This window comes from Rutilus rutilus (genome assembly GCF_951802725.1).
Source record: "Rutilus rutilus genome assembly, chromosome: 20".
Taxonomy (NCBI): domain Eukaryota; kingdom Metazoa; phylum Chordata; class Actinopteri; order Cypriniformes; family Leuciscidae; genus Rutilus; species Rutilus rutilus.
In genome coordinates, this window is record NC_140225.1 from 10,539,839 (window position 1) to 10,561,744 (window position 21,906).

The 21,906-nt window shown below is 37.5% G+C and overlaps 1 protein-coding gene and 1 long non-coding RNA gene across 3 annotated transcripts; one reads left to right on the top strand and one right to left on the bottom strand.

Annotated features, from left to right (window-relative positions):
- Positions 1–1,650: 1,650 nt before the first annotated feature.
- Positions 1,651–3,517, bottom strand: LOC311280218. The gene is made up of 4 exons (XR_014625652.1): positions 2,773–3,517; positions 2,647–2,686; positions 2,446–2,536; positions 1,651–2,048 (listed from the first exon to the last, which is right to left on the bottom strand). It is a non-coding gene; the product is annotated as an uncharacterized lncRNA (long non-coding RNA).
- Positions 3,518–4,855: 1,338 nt separating this feature from the next.
- Positions 4,856–20,350, top strand: eif3s10 (eukaryotic translation initiation factor 3, subunit 10 (theta)). 2 transcript variants are annotated; one of them, XM_084390791.1, is made up of 22 exons: positions 4,856–5,066; positions 5,766–5,956; positions 6,513–6,649; positions 6,848–7,011; positions 7,711–7,910; positions 8,172–8,380; positions 8,569–8,740; positions 9,081–9,185; positions 9,992–10,090; positions 10,200–10,316; positions 10,512–10,697; positions 10,786–11,133; positions 11,243–11,347; positions 11,500–11,613; positions 11,844–11,966; positions 12,138–12,291; positions 12,501–12,682; positions 17,374–17,453; positions 17,549–18,084; positions 18,524–18,653; positions 19,185–19,348; positions 19,708–20,350. In XM_084390791.1, exons 1-22 carry the CDS (start codon positions 5,018–5,020, stop codon positions 19,887–19,889), a joined length of 3,747 nt encoding a protein of 1,248 aa, XP_084246917.1. In that variant the 5' UTR covers positions 4,856–5,017; the 3' UTR covers positions 19,890–20,350. The 2 variants fall into 2 exon arrangements, with proteins under 2 accessions (XP_084246917.1, XP_084246918.1); XM_084390792.1 differs by having other exon boundaries at positions 17,549–18,069.
- The last annotated feature ends 1,556 nt before the right edge of the window (positions 20,351–21,906 follow it).

The following is a 21,906-nucleotide window of genomic DNA, read 5'->3' on the forward strand; positions in this document are numbered from 1 at the left end:
AAAAATCATCACTGCACAATGTCCTTTGCATTGTGATGGTGGGAGTGGTCTATGTGCAATGCAGTCCTTGGGACGAGGGCACGTTCATTTAAAAAAAAAAAAATATATATATATATATATATATATATATATATGATGTGCATGGATAAATAATTTATAATAAATTATTATTTCTTTATTGCAATATTCAATAAAAACAAGAATTGTCCAATTGTCCATTTCATGGTGACTTTAATATGTTGTTTAAGCAGCACGTGCATATGATTATCTTCACTTTATGTATATTTATAATTAAACAAAATATGATATAAATCAAATAAAACCGAATCGGGAAATATGCATACTCTGTTTATCTTCAAGGTATATTTATAATACAGAGAATATATTTATACATGAAAATTAGCTATTTTGGCTTTAAATGTAAACACCATTGTTAATTCATGTGTATCGTCCTAATAAATAAATAGTTACATTTTTTTATTCAGTTCATTTTACAAAGTACAGATGTTGGTGATGCTTCGTTCCCTTGTTCATTCGCTGGTATCCTTAGGCATGCTGTGCTTTTTACATGGACTTCGCTGACTTGCACCTACATTTTCCTTTTGAGGAAATAGACATAATCAGGTTTAATAAGCTGGAAGGAGGTAAAAAATCACTTAACTTGTTTTACCATGAGGGGTCTATGAATTTTACTGAAATATACAAAGTATTCTAAATAGAGGATAACAAACAAAGTAGCTTAGTTGAAGACCGTGTTTGTTTGTTTTTAATAAATCTGAAAATAATTTATCATAATAAGAGATAATTTTCGACAATTACCCTTAATATCTGGGGGAAAATGTGGGTCCCTCTCAATGTCTATGGTGGTTGCAGCCTTAGCTGAAGTTTTTACCTTGGAGGTCAGGAAACCAAGTCTTGAGTTTTCTCTTGAATTCAGCTTTCTCTTCTTCACTTGGTTTAGACTCAGATACTGGAGAAATAAAAAATCATTAAGACACAATTGGGGGAAATAATCAATATTAAGAGAGAACACATTTTTACGTTCAAGAATTTATAGCTGGGGAAAAAACTAATTAACGAGTATCCTAAATGTTTCAGAGAAATTGTCTCGGTTATGTACACTCAAAAAAATAAATTGTTGAATGAACATGATTTAATCGTAGCACCCATTATGCATCTAATCAAATCAAGTAAACTTGGAAAGCTTTGAATATTTTATTTCAACACAATATTGATTTGTAGGTTAAACATGATTTTAATATGTCAATGCAACTTCTCTACAACTAATTGAATCAAAATGTTTGTATTGTGTTAGACTAATCAAATTTATTCTCATTCACTCAAAGCACTTCCATTCAACACAATTCTGCCTTGTTACATCAACTAGTTAATGTCTTGTTCATGTATGGTTTTGGTAGTTTAATGAATATCTATCTTTTTGTTTCAATTAGATTTGTTTTAGATGACGGCACTAAAGCCCAATTTATACTTCTGTGTCGAACTCACGCCGTAGCTACGTCCAGGCTGTGTGTAGCGCGCGTACCCTTCGGCGTACCCTGACGTGCACCTCTCCAAAAATGTAACAACGCGTCAACTCTACGCGGATGCAAGCGCTGTGATTGGTCTGCTAGGATCGCTCCCTGGGGTTTCACATGCTCCCTCTGCATGTGTAATTGTGCGTCAACGTGGACAACGACGCAGAAGTATAAATGAAAACCAACGCGTAGTCTATAGCGTAGAGACTCCGGCGTAGGTCCGACGCAGAAGTATAAATCAGCCTTAAGCATGACATTACCAAAACTTCAGTAATCTATAAAAAAAAAGTACAGAAAACATGCAAACAATTAAAAAAAAATATTTTATTTTATTTGAGCTCAAGTTCAAACAGTATATCAGTCCAAATAACAGAGCACAAGCCTGTGCAATGCTACTCATTTCACTGAGGACTTCCACATCTTCAATTATGACACCAATGTCTGCTGGGTAATTGTCAGACAGCACTCCCCCACAGTTTGCTCCAAGGTACTTTGTGACTCAATGTCTGAATCCTGTGGGACGAAATATATGAAAGATCACAAACAAAAATTAGCTCAAATATAGATCACAAGAATTGCACATTATACACTCACTGGCCGCTTTATTAGGTACACATGTTAAGTAAACGTCAGTCCGATACAGGAAAATGTATTCTACATTTACAAGGTTATAATTTCTCAGGTTTTAAGTTGAAACTGTCAGAAAGGTGATAATTCTACTATGTTTATTATTGAGGTCACAGTGGGTGCTGGGCTGTCATTGCAGTGCATTATATTATAAGATTTTTATAATTTATTTGGCCACCAAAATGAATGAGGTGGCTAAAACATTAGAACCATCTTAGAATATAATGCACTGCAATAAAACAAAAGCATGGGCTTTTGAAGCTGTATTTTCTCATCAACTCACCATATATGCCTTCACTAGTTTTTCAGGGTCTTCTTTCAAGTAGGTGCACAGAGACTTGATGACACAGGCTCTTCGGGTATGCAGTGTCATCCTGTGGGGTGGGGACAAGATTAACTCAAACTTAAATTTAAATATACACAAACATAATGATTGCCGCTTACAAAACAATGGTATAGTTTATAATGCTTAAGTAACTTGTACCTACAACTCTCCTTTGCAACACACTGCCACATACATGTCCCTGAAAGAGAAAGAAAAGGAAAGTTCAGTAATCAAGGATAGGTAGTTGTACATTACTGTATGTGAGTGTTAAGAAAACCTACTTACCATGTAAAAAAGGTGAGGTTCACACCAGAAGAGCAAGGGGCCAGCCGCCAGCTTTATATTGTGATGCATTTCTTTTTTGTATGAAGAAAAGGAACATTTTCACTGTGAAAAAAAAAAACTGTCTAAAAGTTAATCTGCAAAACTGCAACTTATTTACCCTAATGTGTACGCTAAGGCCAGAAAACAGAAAAACACATAACACAAGCAGTATTCTCCTAATTTCAAAGACTGACTTTAAAAATTGGGCCAAAGAAAATACCACTACTGGCTGTTGTTACTAAATATCAAGTGTTTTACTTATATTAATAACCATATTCCCTGAATAAAACCATGCAAACCTATTCCATCATGACTTTAATTATAGACTATTCCTTTTGTTAGGACATTTCAAATGTATGGTCGACTGCATCATAGATTTTACTTGACAATTTTTGCATACTGTATTCAATAAACTGGGTAGCATGTGGCATTTTGGAACTATGTTTGAAAAGACAGAAATGTCTAGTTACAGAACGTTTAAAGTAATATTTTTTTCTGATATACACATGAAGGGCCAGGCCAATATTAGTTAATTTAGATAATAACAACAACAGTCCCTCCGTTGGCACACTCTCAGCAAAATCTCAAAAGAGAAATAAATAAAGCTCTAAACGTTAACATGAAAGGATAGATGAGAAGTGCACATTGATCATTCAACATTAACTTCTGTTGTTTCTGATGTAACCGATAGATTACGTAAATATACCCCGGGTAGGCTATGTCGTAAAAATGCCACATTAGGCATAAACCAGCTAACGTCACACTAACTTACAAACAGAAAAAAAAAAAAAAAACGAGTGTGTTCGACTCTGCATTCACCTTATCTCCTGTTTTACCCTCCCATGGTTGAGGTAGAGTTCAGGTTTAACGTGGGTTATGTAGTAAATAGTTAGGCGCGTAGCTAACATTGAATTGTGACAGAAATGCACCAAATTGTAGCGCATATATTAACGTTAAGGTGAAACTCGTATCTTAAGTGTTTTGTATTCTATAGGGATCGTTTCTACGATTTTTTTTTTTGAAAGGTCAAACAGCCATCCTATGAATAATGTGAACTTTAAATGTCTACAATAAAAGGCAGACAATTTCATTTTTATTGTCATAATGTGTCAAACTGCTTTTCTGCAGGTAATTGATTTTCTTTTTTTTAATGGTTGAAAAATGTACAGTTCCAAAGTTACACTGGCTTTCGTCAGATTCGTCGTGAGTAACATTTCAGTAATGATGAATTTATTTAGGCCTATATTTAAGTAGCATGTTGTTGCATCATGTCTGTCATCTGAACTGTATGAGCCCGTGGAGGAAGTGTGCGCAGTGGACAGAGGAGATAAGACCTTTGAAATCAGTTATTTGTTCAGACTCAAGTTCATCATTGGTTAGCTTACAATACAGTCATTCGGAAAGTAGACCTGACATTTTAATAGAACTACAGCAAACAATATACAGAATTCAAATGATGGGACTTACTGTGATATTTTTATACCTGCACATATTGGTATCCAAGGAAATGAAATGGCAGATAAGGCAGCAAAAGAAGCCATAAAAAACAACAACATTAACATAAGTGTTAGTATAAAATGAAATCAAGAATAGGCTATTATTAAGGAAAGGTTAAGGTGGCAAAAACAATGGGATATGGAGAAGAAAGGTTGATGGTTTTACAGAATTCAAAGGAAAGTGAAAAATCAGGAGGGATGAGATAATAATTTCAAGGATGAGATGAGGACATACAAGACTAAACAGTACACTTTATAAAATGGGTAAACATGATACGGGAAGGTGTGAATTTTGTGGGCAAGAAGAAACTGTGGAACATGTTATGCTATAGGCTACTGTCAGAAATACGAAAAATCTAGAAAATAAATAAAAATGCAATTTATACTAGGAGAATTTATCAGTATCGTAGAATAACTCATTTGTGGGAGAGCATAATCAAAATGTCATTTTGATCCACACTCCAGATCAGTCGGTGGCGGTAATACACCATTTCGTTGTTTGTCCACCGCCAATACAATTTCAAAGAAGAAGAAGAGGAAGCGTGCGCGCGCACACCCATACGGGAACTCTCGTCATCGTCGCCGGGGTGCAGTTCACGTGTGCTAGTTCTTTCTTGCTTGAGCGGCGAGAAGTCACAGCGCGGATGGACAGGCAGAGTCAATAAAACAACCTCTACAACCTGAAAACCGCCTGCTAGCAAGCTATAACAATGCCAGCCTATTTCCAGAGACCGGAGAATGCTCTTAAACGAGCAAACGGTGAGTGAATATTGTAACCTGCCGTCTCTTGGACTGTAGTCGTGAGTTAGCTGTTAGCTCGATATGGCGCGTGCTGGAGTAGCCATGTTTCTCACAGGCTCTGGTGCAGGCCGGATGTCACCGTTACTGGGCCCGTGTGTCACGTATGATGCAGCGTTTCAAATGTCCTGCATTCAATATCTACCTCTTCTTAGTGTGCTCACAGAGAGGACTCGATTAGAAATTAACTTAAGTGTAAATAATCGGCATTCTTTTTAAAAACAGATGGGGAGAGCGTTTTTGCGTGTTAGCAAGCTATTCCATTCCGCTAGCTTAGCTCTGACACCTTCTGGTATCGAAGGATGAAGATTAATGACAATATGCGTGGAAAAAATCCTTAAGACTGAAACAGTCTAACGCTTATTTATGAATGAAGAGCAAATACGGTGTCATTTGGTCATAGTAACAAACAGATTGTGAGTGGAGTGGCACAGCACTGCGCACCTGCCACCAGCTTGCACGTATAAAATGGTTTCTTTTCTTTTCTCTGATCTTATAGTCAGCTGTAAATGTCATATTTGGGTTGAAGGCTTTATGATACATAAATGAAATACTGCAGCAGTCCCAGTGATTCATTCCATTCTGGATGCAGTATATTTCATAATTGAACAAATTCCCAGAGGTTTGCAGGTCATGACAGACTTTGTTTCTCTTTTTCAGAGTTTCTTGAAGTTGGTAAAAAGCAGCCAGCTTTGGATGTTCTCTACGATGTCATCAAGAGCAAAAAACATCGAACATGGCAGAAGATACACGAGCCAATTATGCTCAAGTACTTGGAGCTCTGTGTGGACCTTCGCAAGAGCCACTTGGCAAAGGAGGGACTGTATCAGTACAAAAACATCTGTCAACAGGTTTGCACCCCTATTATACAAACTATATATTTTACTAAAGCAGTAAGTTATACATTTTAAGGTCGGAATGAAATGAAAATTCACCCTATCAATTTTCTAATTTCATGTTAAAGATCTCATTGTGAATAATTCGTCTTTGCACATCTTTCATTTTTGAAAAATGCTTTGACCTCGATCTTCCAGTGAAAAACGACAGACTATTCTCTGGTCCAATCGTTTAGTCTGCCTAAACCTTTTTCTGCTTCCACTTTAAAAATGCAAATGTTTTTTATTCCTTTTTCAATAATCTGTTACACTTGTATGTACTTCACAATATGGAATAAAAGATCTGTTGCTACTTCCGTTTCATTGTGACTTTAAACTTTAGTTATTTGTGTCAAAATGCTCTTAGGTTATGTTTATACAATATTTCCAGTCGTGGTGATTTTCAGTGAACCTTTTATTGTATAATTGGCCTCAAATTTCTGTATAGATGTAGATGTAACAGACATGTAAATGATCAATTCCATCCTTCTTGAGGATGAAGTTACTGGTTAATGCTAATTATATGCTTCAGGTGAATATCAAATCCCTGGAAGATGTGGTCCGCGCTTACCTGAAACTTGCGGAAGAGAAGACCGAGACAGCGAAAGAGGAGTCTCAGCAGATGGTGCTTGACATTGAGGATCTGGACAATATTCAGACCCCAGAAAGGTACAGGAACCTAAAGGCCTAAACAGTTCCTTCCTAGTGATGTCTCTATAGAGATTTTGTTGTTGCTGTACATTTTTTGTGTAATTTCAGAATTTATTTACATCTAGAAATCATGTTAAATTTTAACATGCTGAAAGGACTTCTACATTCATGTTCATGAGGACAATCAAGTTAAAAAAAAAAAATCCTTTTTTTTAGTGTTCTGTTGAGTGCTGTCAGTGGTGAAGACACTCAAGACCGCACTGACAGACTTTTGCTCACGCCTTGGGTCAAGTTCCTGTGGGAGTCGTACCGCCAGTGCCTGGACCTGCTAAGGAATAACTCCAAAGTTGAGCGCCTTTACCATGACATTGCTCAGCAAGGTCAGTGTACACTTCATATAATACAGAAACATCTGTTTATGGGAGTTTTAGCATATGGTACAGATAAGGGTTTATATGTTGAGTTCGGGAATGTCGTTCCTTCCTATTGATGTAGTTCAGAATCAGATTACTGTGGATAAATACATGCACTACCATCCAAAATGGGATCGGCAAGAATTTTTTTTTATGTTTCTGAAAGAAGTCTTCTATTCTCACCAAGGCTGCATTTATTTGATCAAAAATGCGGTAAGAACAGTAATATTGTGAAATATTAATGTAACTTAAAATAACTGTTTTCTATTTTAAAGTTATGTATTCCTGTGATGTTTGTCAGTGTCTAATATGCTGATTTGGTGCTCAATATTTTTTTTTATGAATGTTTAAAAGCAGTTGTGCTGCTAAATATTTTTGTGGAAACGATGTATCTTTTTAAATTAAGATTCTTTGATGAATAGAAAGAACAGCATTTATTTGAAACAAAAATATTTTGTAACATCATGAATGTCTTTACTGTCATTTTGATCAGTTTAATGCATCCTTGCTGATTAAAAGTTTCATCCAAAAAAAGGGAAACATATTGATCTCAATCTTTTTAACGAAAGTATAAGTATAATCATGTTATGTAATAGCCTACCTAAAATGTACATTTTGTTTGTACACTAATTAAACCTTTTTTTTTTTTTTTTTTTTCTCTCATAGCATTTAAGTTTTGCCTTCAGTACACCCGCAAAGCAGAGTTCCGTAAGCTGTGTGACAACCTGCGCATGCACCTGGGGCAGATCCAACGTCATCACAACCAGAGCACCGCCATCAACCTGAACAACCCCGAGAGCCAGTCCATGCACCTTGAGACACGTCTGGTCCAGCTGGACAGCGCTATTAGCATGGAGCTGTGGCAGGTCTCTGTGCTCTATTGTAGGCACCAATGTTTCATAGAAATGTTAAATTCATAGAAATGTTTAATTTGATCAATTCAAATATATTTAGTTGCATATACTTTCCATTTATACTGCTCCTTTAAACCTTTTTTTTTTTTTTTTTCAGTGCAAAGGAGAGAGTACATAAAAATAAATAAAATGCCAAAGAAATTGTTTTTGCTTGTTATATGTTGCACAAGCTTTGACTTGATGACTGATCACACTGGTTGCATTCAAACATAGGAAGCGTTCAAAGCAGTTGAAGACATCCATGGATTATTCGCCCTCTCAAAGAAGCCCCCTAAACCTCAGCTTATGGCCAACTACTACAACAAGGTGTCCACTGTATTCTGGAAGTCTGGCAATGCTTTATTCCATGCCTGTACCCTACACAGACTCTATCACCTCTCCCGAGAAATGCGCAAGAATCTCACCCAAGAAGAGATGCAGAGGTTAGCATTAAATAGGAGTGATTTTCAGCTTGAAGAAGGAATTGGATTAAATGCTTTGTGGAATTCTTTTTCTGTCATTTTACTGTAGGGTAGTTTTCCCTTGAAATCAGAACTTATCATTTCATTTATTAGTTCATTGAGACTTGAAAGGTTTTAATTGCTCTGTATATTGTACTCATTTCCCTCAGAATGTCCACTCGTGTGCTCTTGGCCACTCTGTCTATTCCCATCACCCCTGAGCGCACTGATATCGCTCGTCTTTTGGACATGGATGGCATCATTGTGGAGAAACACCGCAGACTGGCTACTCTACTTGGCCTACAGTCTCCACCCACCCGTCAGAGTCTCATCAATGACATGGTAATAGCCTGTCTATTGTCATACCTCAAAGGGATGGTTCACCCCAAAATAAAAAATTGTCATCTACTCACCCTCATGCCGCTCCAAACCATAACATTTTGTTTATTTTTTTTTAAACACAAATTAAGATATTTTTAATGAAACCTGAGATGTTTCTGTACTTCTATTGAGGGTCAATTTAACAAACTCTCAAGTTGAGTAAATGATGATAGTTTTTGGGTGAACTATCCCTTAAACGTTGTTGTTTCTTGATATTTGGTAGATCATGTGTGACAGTGTTGTTAAAAGATTTCAAATATTGCAAATTATACACTCTTTGTGGGTGTTATTCTTGTCATAGGTGAGGTTCAACCTGCTTCAGTATATTGTCCCTGAAGTTAAAGAGCTCTACAACTGGTTGGAGATGGACTTCCATCCTCTTAAACTTTGTGGAAGAGTGACTAAGGTGAGTAGCACTTGCCACATAATGCATATTTGCTTTTGTGCCTTTAAATTAAAGTAACGTGTTAGCTTCATTTCATTTAAATTGTGTTAAGTCTATTCTGGTTGTTTTAGTTTTTTTGATGATCTAAGAATTTACATTTCCAGAATAATGTTAACATACATCCACGCTGTACCATTAAACCTAGGGCTACACGATTAATCGCAATTTACATGAGACACACCTAACCGATTTGGCTTATCACGATTATGAAATGGCAAAGGCTGCAATTTATTTATGCGCAGCTTGTCATTGATGTACGGCTCTGTAAACGCTGCTCCATCTGAAAGCACTGAGTTTGAGTCACTTATACTGTGCAAAAAGTAACATTCGTCAAACATGAGAAGCATTTATGAATCTCATGTCCAACAAAAGACTACATTTAATAACATGCTTTTACTCCAAACTCACGTCATAACGACAGTTGAGCATCCTTCTGTGAGATGATGCCCATAGGAATTTCCTGGAATGAGTGTTATCATACTTGGCGTGTCTGTGCGACAGCCCCCTCTAGTGTTCAGATGGAGCAGCATTTACTACCGATCATCTGGGCTGCAAATCGTGTGCGGTTTCATTGCGATTAATCGTGCAGCCCTAATTAAAACTAATAAGTGACAAATTTTCATAAACTTAGTTGTAGTTAAGAGGAAGAGTGATGCCCTTGTTAGACCATTTTGACACAGCAGTCTTCAATGTTGTGGTGTTCTTGAAATCAATGCACATTAAAGACATGTTCATGTAGTGTTTGTGTTCTTGCTGCTGATGCTTAGGTATTGAACTGGGTGAGGGACCAAGCTGAGAAGGAATCAGACCTGCAGCATTATGTTCCTCACTTGCAGAACAACACCATCCTTAGACTGCTACAGCAGGTTGGTGTGATTATCTACCCCCAGACTTCAAATATCTACTTGAGGAATCATTGCATGCACAGGTCTTCTGCAAATCTTCAGTCTTGTCTTCTGTGTTTTAATGTATCAGGTGGCTCAGATCTACCAAAGCATTGAGTTCAGCAGGTTGGCATCTCTGGTACCATTTGTTGATGCTTTCCAACTGGAGCGCTCCATTGTAGATGCAGCACGGCACTGTGACCTGCAGGTACAGTACATAAAGTTTTAGTCATCAAACAGTAATATCTGGCTTTCATTTGTCTTAACATTTCTTAACCAGCACATGTATATCTTTCACACTTAGCTTCTAATGCAAGCATATTAGTGTAGGTGTTTAAATGTTAAAGAGGAGAATCTTCAAAATGTTGTAGTAACTTTCACTTTGTATTTATTAAACCTAAAGGTGCGCATTGATCATTCATCTCGCACTCTGAGTTTTGGCTCCGATCTGAACTACTCTACTAAAGAGGATTCTCCAGTAGGTCCATTCCTACAGAACATGCCCTCTGAACAGATACGAAATCAGCTCACTGCCATGTCATCCTCCTTGGCTAAAGCCATTGATGTCATCAAACCTGCCTCCATACTGGTAAGAGAACCGTTAATTATCATAGAATGTCTCCCTGCTGGTCAGTTTCAGTTTTCAGTTTGATGATCAACTCCACCTTTTCCCCCAGCAAGAACATGAGGAACAGAGTCAACTGGCCATCACAGCCTACCTGAAGAATGCAAGGAAAGAGCATCAGCGCATCCTCGCTCGCCGACAAACAATTGAGGAACGCAAAGAGCGTCTGGAGAGCCTCAACATCCAGAGGGAGAAAGAGGAGCTGGAGCAGCGGGAGGCAGAGCTTCAGAAGGTGCGCAAAGCCGAGGAGGAGCGTCTTAAACAGGAGGCCAAAGAGCGAGAGAAGGAGCGTATCATGCAAGAACATGAGCAGATCAAAAAGAAGACAGTGCGTGAGCGACTGGAGCAGATCAAGAAGACTGAGCTTGGAGCCAAGGCCTTCAAAGATATTGATATTGAGGTAATGAGTTTGTTAGGGAAGTGGCCATTGAGCCCAGAACAAATCAGAAAGTTTTATTGGCAAAATACCCTGGAAATTAAATAGTTATTTACATTTTTTTCTGCTGTAGGATCTGGAGGAGCTGGACCCTGACTTCATCATGGCCAAACAGGTTGAACAACTAGAAAAGGAGAAGAAAGAGCTTCAAGAGCGTCTGAAAAACCAGGAGAAGAAGGTACAGTTTCCTTACCCATTCATTAAGTACTTTTATTGCAAATAACTGTTGGTAATCTGTTTAAAATGTCAAAGAATTAGGGTTAATTCTGTTTAGGTGAATAGATGACTGCAGAATATTACAGTGGTGTGATGATATTATGCATATTCCAGATCGACTACTTTGAGAGGGCCAAGCGCCTTGAGGAGATTCCTCTGATCAAGAAAGCCTACGAAGAGCAGCGCATCAAAGACATGGAGTTATGGGAGCTGCAGGAGGAAGAGAGGGTAATAATCGCATACTGCCTTTTACACTTGAATGTGATTTACTTTGCCCTCTGGTCAAAGTGTCTCAAATTCCCCACTTACTGGAACATACTTTCACTTTAACTGTAGTTTGAAGTATTTCTTAAGGCCCTACTTTGTCATTGTCTGGTTTTAGTTTGATTCAGATGTAGTGATGTCATGTTGTTTAGTGTAATTGAAGCTAAAGCTTGTTGTGCTCATCTGTTGCTCAGATAAGCAATATGAAGATGGAGCGTGAGAAGGCACTAGAACACAAACAGAGAATGTCCAGGATGATGGAGGACAAGGAGAACTTTCTGTCCAAAATTAAAGAAGCTCGAAGCTTCATCTATGAGGTAATTTGTTTTTTTCTCATTTAAATCTAATTTATTCAGATAATGTTTTACAGATTATGTATTTGCTCTCAATGACTAGTATGGACAATGTACAAAATGTAGTAGCATAAAGTCCTTGACGTTCAGGATATTAACACTTGGCTAAGCTTTGAGGAATTCTCATGTACCCAGGAAAAACTCAAGCACTTCCAAGAACGTATGGTTGAGGAGAGGAAGAAGCGTCTTGAGGAGCGAAAGAAGCAGCGCAAGGAGGACAGGCGAAATGCCTTCTATCGCCAGAAAGAAGAGGACGCTCAGAGAATCCACGAGGAACAGCTCAAAAAAGGTTCTTATCTGCCGTTCATCAACCTTCAGTTAACAGTGATTCATTATAATTGAATGAATAGTCTCTTTGCAGGTTCTTTTGTTTAATTTGTAAAAAATTATGGCTTCATAAAACTTTTTAAATATTCATGTCTTATTTCATGTCATGCATTAACTCTTTTTGCCACATGTGCATGCTGTTGAATTGGTTTTTGATTTTGTGTGTTTTAGAGCGGGAAGAGCGGGAACGCTTGGAACAGGAGCAAAGAGAGGAGGAAGAACGCGAATACCAGGAGCGTCTGCGTAAGCTAGAGGAACAGGAAAGAAAGCAGCGTGCCCGACAACAGGAAATTGAGGAGCGTGAACGTCGTAAAGAGGAGGAGAGGAGGGCACCAGAAGAAAAACCCACCAAGGTAACAAATGTGAACCCTGCTTTAATTAGCTTGAACACCATATACTACTAGGGCTGTCACAATTCCTCGATTAAATTTGAGTGCTCGAATTAAAAAAAAGCCTTGATTTGCATATTAAGTGTCTATGAACTAGCAGAATCCATGAACTGCATTATTAGACTATAGCATTGGGCTGGGCGATAAACTATATCATTTAGATCACGATTAAAATTACACGCAACATAGGGAGCTTTGACCTCACCACTAACGTGCTGCTTTAGCAAGGTTCCGAGAAAAACGATTAGCTTTTATTTTCCTTTTAACCCTCTGAGGTCGGCAAACGCGCCCCCGCGTTTTGCTGGATTTTTTTCACATAGCAGCAACATAAACTTAAAAAAGTCCGTCATTTACGGTCATATTAATAAAATAAATACATGATTATAAACTATAGAGGGTCTTCTTTTTTTTGTGTACACTCACATTAACATCAAAACCTTGTTTTTATTTTTAAATAAATAAAATAAACAGGGTGCGCTTTCAGCTCACTCTGTCTCCGCAAAAATCTTTTTGAAACAAGTCTGGAAAATGAACTGAAACTCAGCTAATACTTATCACACAACCATGAAACATGCGTCTAAAGAAAGCTTTAAATTTCTACTTTTAAATAAAACAATTCACATTCAAAACAAATATTCTCCTGCAATGTAATCTGTAAGAAACTAAAGAGAAGTACAGTTTCTCCCGTCTCACCTAATTATCGGTAATGAGTTCACACCCACTCGCAGAGCGCGCTATTCATAAGATAATGAGCTGAGGTGATCTATGCAAAATAAGGTAAACGCCCCCTGAAATGCCTTAAAACCAGCAAGTTTCATTTATTCACTTTCCTGTGCTGTTGGAAGATGACACGAGTTCAAATTTTGCTCAGAAGAAGAGCAGGACTCTGACGACGAACGTTTGTATTTTGAGCGACGAACGTTGAGCGACTTGATCCAGCCGTGGATAATATTTCGGGTAAGTCTTTTTAAATTTACTTGCATTAGTTGACACATGTTCGCATTTATGAGGAAAAAACAATATTACGTGACAGTTCTCCATTATGGACGCGAGCGCTCTGAAGCAGCACTAAAAGACTTTCAAACTTTCACAGAGACTTCAAAACAGAAAGCACAAATCCATTCTTTAAAACGAATTTCGTTTTGTTTTAATTGTATCTTAATTTTAATATTATTTTCATTAACAAATTTCCTGGATTTAATACATAAAAAGTAAATAGGCTAGCAATCACAACATAAGGTGCTTGAACTGGAGATCATCAAGTGGTCTAGTGGTAGAACATTTGCCTAGCGTGTCAAAGGTTCTGAGTTCAAATCTGCACTCATAGTTTTTTTTTTTTTTTTGTCAAATCAGATTATGTTTATCAGTGGTTGTATATCAGGCAGAGACATGTGTGTGTGTGTATTTTGTTTTGTAATTTCACTGGAACGAAAAGAGAGTCTCCACAACGGATTGAAGCGCGCGTCCGAGTGAAGACTGCGCGAGCCTAAAACAAACACAGTATCCGCGTCTGACTCGCGGGAATCCACGGCGCAAACCTGTGAGGGGCTGTGTTTTCTCGAGCCCCATATCAAGTTTATTCAGATCATTACTTGTTTACACCGTCTCGCAGTGCTGTGAGGAATAATAATAATAAGGGAAAATGTCCCTCAAAAGGTAGATGTAAACAAACTATTAAAAGGTAAATATATTTTTTTTTCTTTAAATAATTTTTATTGTGTTTTATTAGTAACAAATTTGGGGAGAGGATAAATATTCCAAAACTGAAAATACAGTATGAGAATTTACTGCACAATTACTAGACATGTTTACCTTGGATATTATACAATTTACAAGCACAATTTGTGGAAAAAAAAATGTATATAAAAAATATAAATAAAATTTATTTTTGTGTATAAATATATACACATGTATATGTGTGTGTGTGTATGCACATATATATATTTGTATAAGCAACGTATTAAACTGCAAATTAGCATTTATATTCCTTATAATAAATATGAAAGACCTATGTTACAGACATATGAAAGACAACATTTCGTTGATTAGTTTTGGATAGATTATACATTTTTACTGTAAAATATCTGCCACCTCAAATAAGCTTTTATTTGCCAATTTTTTTGTCAAAAATAATCAAATAATCAATCAAATCCTTAACTTTGAAATATGTATGATAAAATGTATACTTTAGTTTGTACAAAGAAAGATTACACTTGAATTGTTGTTTATTTAAATATTTACAAGGTAGATGTAAACAAACTATTAAAAGGTAAATATAAGCCTTTTCTTTAAATAATTTTTATTGTGTTTTATTAGTGACAAATTTGGGGAGAGGATAAATATTCCAAAACTGAAAATACAGTATGAGAATTAACGGCACAATTACATGTTTTCCTTGGATATTATAGGCCAAATTGCAAGCACAATATGTGGAAAAATAAAAAAGAATTGAGATGCTTCCAACTGTTGCTCTTGCATTCTTGTGGCTCAGTGACTCACCTGAATGAATGGCTCATTAAGTATGCGGTCCTCAGGTGTGAACCACTACATATGCATGATCTGTGACGCCCACTCCGCATATGGCCTTTCCAAACAGAAAGTGCTTTGCAAAATTCAAATCAATGTATTGTGTTATGTGAAGGATTAGGCAGGGTGATTTTCACATAATTTTGAAGAAAAAACACTAGGCGATGACATCCATTAGACAAAAGTCTTATTGGCACATATTTAGTGTGTGTTTTGTGGTCTTATTTCAGAAACTTTAGTTTTTAGTTTTTTCAATAACCACGCATAAACATTATTCTCTCAAAAATGCAGACATGTACATTCTTGTTGCTCACATATTATGGTAGCCCTGTTTGTGCTAAATAGTGTGTAATTTTTTTTTGCCATTACTATGTTTATAAGCAACTGAAAAAAGCACAAATGTCAGGGCATGTCAGAACATCTCAAGGACCCCAAAAACACCTCAGACCCCAGAGGGTTAAGCCCCGAAGAAGGTATTACGGGTTCATCAAGTTCGTTGAACTTATTGATCACTTTTAATCAGTTTTGACAAAACTCCTCTCAGCTAGCGCGTCTTTTCGAAGTGACTAACAGCCTTTTCACCTGACCTGAATACTGCGTGGAGTGCGCGCTGATTTGCTAAAACGGACTTATCAGGTTGTGTTCACAAACAACAAGAGTGCTTGTCGGTTTCTGCTGTAAAACATGAACTTGTGATGCCTTGACAGTGGACAATACTGGCTTTTGTGACAAAACGTGTTTAGGGTTCAGTCAATCTTGGCAGGCGTCTATTTCAGCTGAGAAAATAATGTTATAAAGACACATCGGCAGACAGTATGGTGAGTAATAAGTAGATGAGTAGTATGGAAATAAGTGATGGATGTGGAGAGTGTCAAAATAAAGGTACTTTATCAATATTTTACGTGTGGCATCGATGCATCGATCTATATCGATGTATTGTTACACCCCATATATATATAGCCTCAAAAGCACGCAAAAAACGCTTGTCTACACGTTGTTAATGAGCAAGCAGTACTTGGCTCATCTTAGAGCGTGCGCACAGAAAAGCCACTTAACGCAGTTTTAAGAACACTTTTTTTTTTTTTTTTTTTTTTTAAGCAGGTCTTGCAACAGTAGACTGTATTTTACGACAATCACGGATCTAGCTAATTTGAAGGTTAAGTTTGGCCCTGAAAGCGCACTGCTGTGAAGATAGAAATGCACTAAAATCGCACAGCCCTAGTTTCTAGCTGTCATTGCTGTAGGGCTGCTGTCGTCCAGATGACTCCACTATCTGCAAAGAGGTTGCAAATTTATTGTCCTTTTCAGATACTTGGTAGAACTGCCAGAACGGTGAATGTAGTGAATCGGTTTTAGCTGTGCATAGAGAAATTGTCTCGCGAGTTTCACGTCATCTGATCGGCCTTTATAGAGACCAACGATCAAACTATATAAAAATATTATTGGCCGATAGCGAACACCCTTATTGTAAAGGCTATTGTTCACTTAGGTCTATTTTTATTTCCACAAAAAATAATATCCAATTAATCAACTAAAAAAAATCCATCTTTGATAATAAAATATCCGTCAAAAAAAAATCATAGACCAATTACTCGATTGCCAAAATAATTGTTTGTGACAGCCCTATATACTACTGTTCAAAAGTTAACCGTTGGTAAGATTTTTTTTGTTCTTTTTTGTTCAGCAAGTCTTATGCTGTCTAAGGCTACATTTATTTGGAAAAGAAATTGTCAAAACTGTTTAAAATAACTTAGGAATAAATTACATTTTATATTATATTATTTAGATTATAAGTTGAATTTTCACCAACTATTACTCCAGTCTTCAGTGTCCCATGATCCTTAATAAGAAATGTTTCTTTAGTACCAAATCAGCATATTAGAATTATAATTTTTTTTGTAAATGTTGAAAAGTTGTGCTGCTTAATATATATATATATATATATATATATATTTTCAGGATTCTTTGATTTAATAAAAAATTTAAAGAACAGCATTTATTTGAAAAAGTCTTTAACATTATAAATGTCTTTTTGTGTTTTTCTAACCAGATGATGACAGAGGTTAGTCGATCAGATATAACACAAATATTTATATCTTGGATCAAATTTTTAAAATAATTTTCTTCAGGAATTACCTGAACGGGAAGAAAGCGGCTGGAGGAAACGTGGTGAGGGCGAGTCAGAGTGGCGACGTCCTGTTGGTGACAAGTAAGTGATATCAATTTAATTGATAAGTAAAAAAAAAAAACTTAAAGATGCCATGTATGGAGATTCAGTGTCTTTTTTTTTTTTTTTTTTTTCAGGGACTGGCGTCAGGAAGGACGTGAAGGGCGTGAAGAGCCTGAACGAGAAGACCGTGAGCGTGAACTGCCCTTCCGGAGAGGCGTAGAAAGTTCTCGTCGTGGCGGCTCAGATGACAAAGGACTCCGACGGGGCTTTGATGATGAGCGAGGTCCACGCCGGGAAGGTGACGATGACCGTGGACCCAGAAGGGTCTTTGATGATGACCGTGGGCCAAGGAGGGTCTTTGATGATGACCGTGGGCCAAGAAGGGGCTTTGACGACCGTGGACCAAGGCGTGGAATGGACGATGACCGTGGCCCCAGACGAGGTGATGAAGATCGTGGCCCAAGAAGAGGCTTTGATGATGACCGTGGGCCCCGTAGAGGCATGGATGAACCCAGAGTGCCTCGACGTGGGGCAGATGATGACTGGGGCCCCAGAAGAGGTGGCGATGATGATAGGGGAGGCCGCAGGGGTATGGATGACTCTGGCCCGCGTCGTGGAGATGACCCTCGACCCTGGAAACCTCTTGGGAGACCAGGTGTGAGCCCAAATGGTATTTGCATTTATTTTCTTGCTGAGGGCAGATTGACAAATATTTGTGTTACAGGGGTCATATCACAAGGAATCTAATTTTCCTCTCATGATACAATGGAATTCAATGTGATGCAATGTTCTGTTATTAAGGATGAAGCAGTTTAAACCCACAACTCATAATTAAGTGCAGCAAAGTGTAATTTCATTGGCGAAAAGGAAATATATCGGGGCCTTGAGTCAGAGGAGGGGTGGGAAAATAGACAAAATTAACTGACTGTTTGTTGCAAATCCTTGACTAATATTTGTGGATCTCTGGGGGGTGGTGAAATATGACCCCTTTAACCATTTTGTGTTTGATCTGTGAATTTACAGTTACTATTTGTTAACTGTGGTCAGTTCAGTTTCAATAAACTTTTTTTATTTTTTTTATTTGTGCAATTACTTCATGTAACCTTTAGCAGGTGGATGGAGGGAGCGAGAGAAGGCTCGGGAGGAAAGCTGGGCACCTCCTCGTGATACTGACCGTGATGATGATGAGCGCGAGGGAGATGACCGTACTGGGGGATTTAGAGAACGCCCTCCTCCCAGGTGAAAATATCATGCAACTTTACATTTTATCAGATGTAATCTATATGAATAATAAACCTTTGTCTGAAAGCTTTTCTGTTTTGAACTCTGATGCAGACTCTCCGCTGGTCTTTAAAAAGTCTTAAATTTGATAAAACTCAACTTAAGACATTTCAAGGTCCATAACAGTTCTTAAATGGTATGACAAAAGTCTTATCATTTTTAAGAGGACTTGAATTTGTGGACAGAAAAACAGATCACGATAAGGACTAAACTGTTTATTAAACTTCAAAATCTTAAATCTGAGAGTAGTTCTGCACAACAATTGCTTATGATCTACTTTTAATGAATTGAAAATGTTTACTTGCTGTTTTTTTTTTTTTTTTTTTTTATATGTTGTAGATGGTGGTTAAGGATGCAGGTTTTCTTTTTGAGTGAGCAGCTGAAATTAGTAAAGCGTAGATATTTCAGCATAAGAGTCCTGGTGTATTTAGGCTTTTTTTGTATTTAAAAGTCCTAATAAGTTTAATATGAATGTGTGTGCATGTGCAGGGAAGAAGCGAGTGTCTGGAGAAGAGGTGGTGATGAGCCGAGCAGTTGGCGTGATTCTCGTCGTGAAGAGACTGACCGTGGTGAACGCCGTGACCTAGGGGGGCGCAGAGATGACAGAGACCGTGAACGTGAAGTTAGAGCCCCCCAAAGAGACCAAGATGAAGGTTAGTCTTATGATTATGATCTTAAATACACCTTTAATAGTGCAGTTTGGATAAAGAACTTGAACTTTTTGACAGATTTGATTTCAAATGTACACTTGCCTGAGATGAAGACACTTATCAGTGGCCCAGAAAAAGCTGTTTAACAGTTGGATCATGAGTGACCAGAGTTACTAATAGCAATGATGACAAATTTACTGTGAAATTGCTGGTTTGGTAGATGTAAAAAAGAAAAGAAAAGAAGTCAGACTTAATGCATCCACAACAGTAGGTGTCAGTATAAAGTCATGGACCTGTCAGTGAAATGTGCTTGGCGCACATTTAAGAGGTCAGTTTTATCTTTTTTTTTTCCTAACTCAAAGGTGGTTCATGGCGTCGTGGTGGAGAGGAGCGCAAGGAGGAAAGAGATGCTCCTCCCAGACCACGTGAACGGGACCGTGAGGGTGGTGAGAAGAGCACCTGGCGCTCTGACAAAGATAAGGAAATCCAGCGTCGGACCAAGAACGAGACGGATGATGATGGCTGGACCACTGTCCGCCGCTAATACTAAAGCATCAATTTTTTTTGCTTGATGTACTAAGCCTTGATGTGTCCTCTAATCAGTACAGGTCACTGCTTACATTAACATGAAATGCATAAAGCTTTGCCATAGAATTACTACACTTACAGTGGGTTTTCAAACATGGCAATTTATATTTCATCCCTTTTTAAAAACTTCAACTTGCATTTGAAAAGTAGCTCATTCCTTTTTGTTATGCATGCTTAGAGGATTAAATTGGTCACACAAAATTAAGTAGACGTTTTTTTTCCTTTTTTTTCTTTGAGGTGCAGGTGTTGTAGAACATAAGTTTTTGCAGACATGACCTCAGAGGTGTAGTGCTGAAGTTTTAAGATGAAATCATCAGGTTATCCTTACAGCTGTGTCCTTGCTGCTTATGCTGTGGTTGTATGCCCTCAAGAAATATGAAAAAAAAATCTTTATTAATAAAGTCGTTTGCTCATTAAGTGACTAATTTCAATTATTATCACACAGAAGGTGACAATATCATGCTTTTTTGTCATAAATGGAACTGGCTGGATTAAGAATCGGTGATTGAGTAGCCTTTCTTGCATTTCAATGGTTGATTTTCTTTTTTTGCCACTAGGTGTCACCTAAATGTCAAGAAATCAATAAACCAAGTAATATTAATTTGATCCCTATAATCTATTCACTTATGTTAATTAACTTGGCAGTCTATTGTGGCAAATAGGACACAAAAAATGCAGGCAATTCTAACAGTAGAGAGATCTATACAAAAAACAACAATGGCATAAGTCTCAATCTCGATTAGGATGGCCTTTTTCTTTCAGGAAAGTTTTTGGTGGTACGTCCCCCCCTTTTTTTAAGACGTACTGGCTCTTGGTTAAACTAACTGGGCTGGGGTAGGAAGACCACACGCACACGTTGATAAGAGGTAATCCTCGGTAAACCTCATCAATGCGAGTTCTTAGTTTCATGCAAGGGCTTCTTTGGATCGTGATTCTTCCCGCTGCGAGGGTGATAAACTTTTGCTCGCATTATATCATTATGCAGAAAAAACTAGAAAGAAAGAGAAACAATTATGTTAGAGGTCTTTGTTGCATTCTAGTGGAAAATCCACAATTAAGGCCAATAATCCCACAATTGGAGCCTCAAATTCCCACGCAAGAGGTTATGAACTCCCAAACTAGATTAGACCCTTATATTTGCTAAGACCTGCTTTGTGAAGGTTGACCACGGGTCACCGTGTGTAAACTCCGCGGACCTCGAGCTGGAGGGGTGCTGCTTGTGAATGTGGGATAGCCTATGCCTTTTAACACGACACGTATCTCTGCATCTGCCACCCAATGCCATCTATCAATGTCCTGAGATTGTCATTTGAACTGATTATTTTCTGACAGAATTTCATTGATAAATTAGTTTGAACGCCACTCCATAGGCTACTCTTATAGTAGGCTACAAAACAAGAAAGCAGTCGTATTGCGTAGCCTATAAGAACATTTTTGTTCCAGGCCAGCCATTAACTCAAAATCATGTTTAATAGGTGAATTAGCCTACTTATAAACATTTTAGAAGTTTAGTCTCGCAGAACCAAATCGATTTTTAAAAGTCGATAAAATATACTTTTTCCGAACATTTCACTAGTAGCAAGAGGTTAGAAACGAATCATATTCGCAAAAAAAAAAAAAAAAAAAAGAAGAATGACGGCCGTTAAGCGGCATGGAAAACTGGAATGTTACAATAATGAACATGAGATCAAGAAACAATGTTTGATAGTGGGAAAGGCTTCTTGTAAAGTCTTCAGTTGCTGTACTTATTGGTCTAGGACAATATTTTATAGGCTATGGCTTGTAGGCTAACGTATTTTACACGTGACTTTTGTAAGATTCAAACTGATCAATGCTAGCTGTCAAATGCTTCATAGTTTGGCGTCCCTATGAAAATAACTAAAACAGGTGATCATAGCATAATATTTCGTAGACTATTAATTTGCGTGAATTTCATGTTTTTTTTTTTTTTTTATCATTCAGACAAACATGGC

Coding starts and splice junctions, on each gene's coding strand:
- eif3s10 (XM_084390791.1), top strand. CDS start 5,018: ATGCCAGCCTATTTCCAGAGACCGGAGAATGCTCTTAAACGAGCAAAC. Junction 9,186..9,991: donor TTTGTGGAAGAGTGACTAAG/GTGAGTAGCACT, acceptor GCTGATGCTTAG/GTATTGAACTGGGTGAGGGA. Junction 18,085..18,523: donor ACCAGGTGTGAGCCCAAATG/GTATTTGCATTT, acceptor TGTAACCTTTAG/CAGGTGGATGGAGGGAGCGA.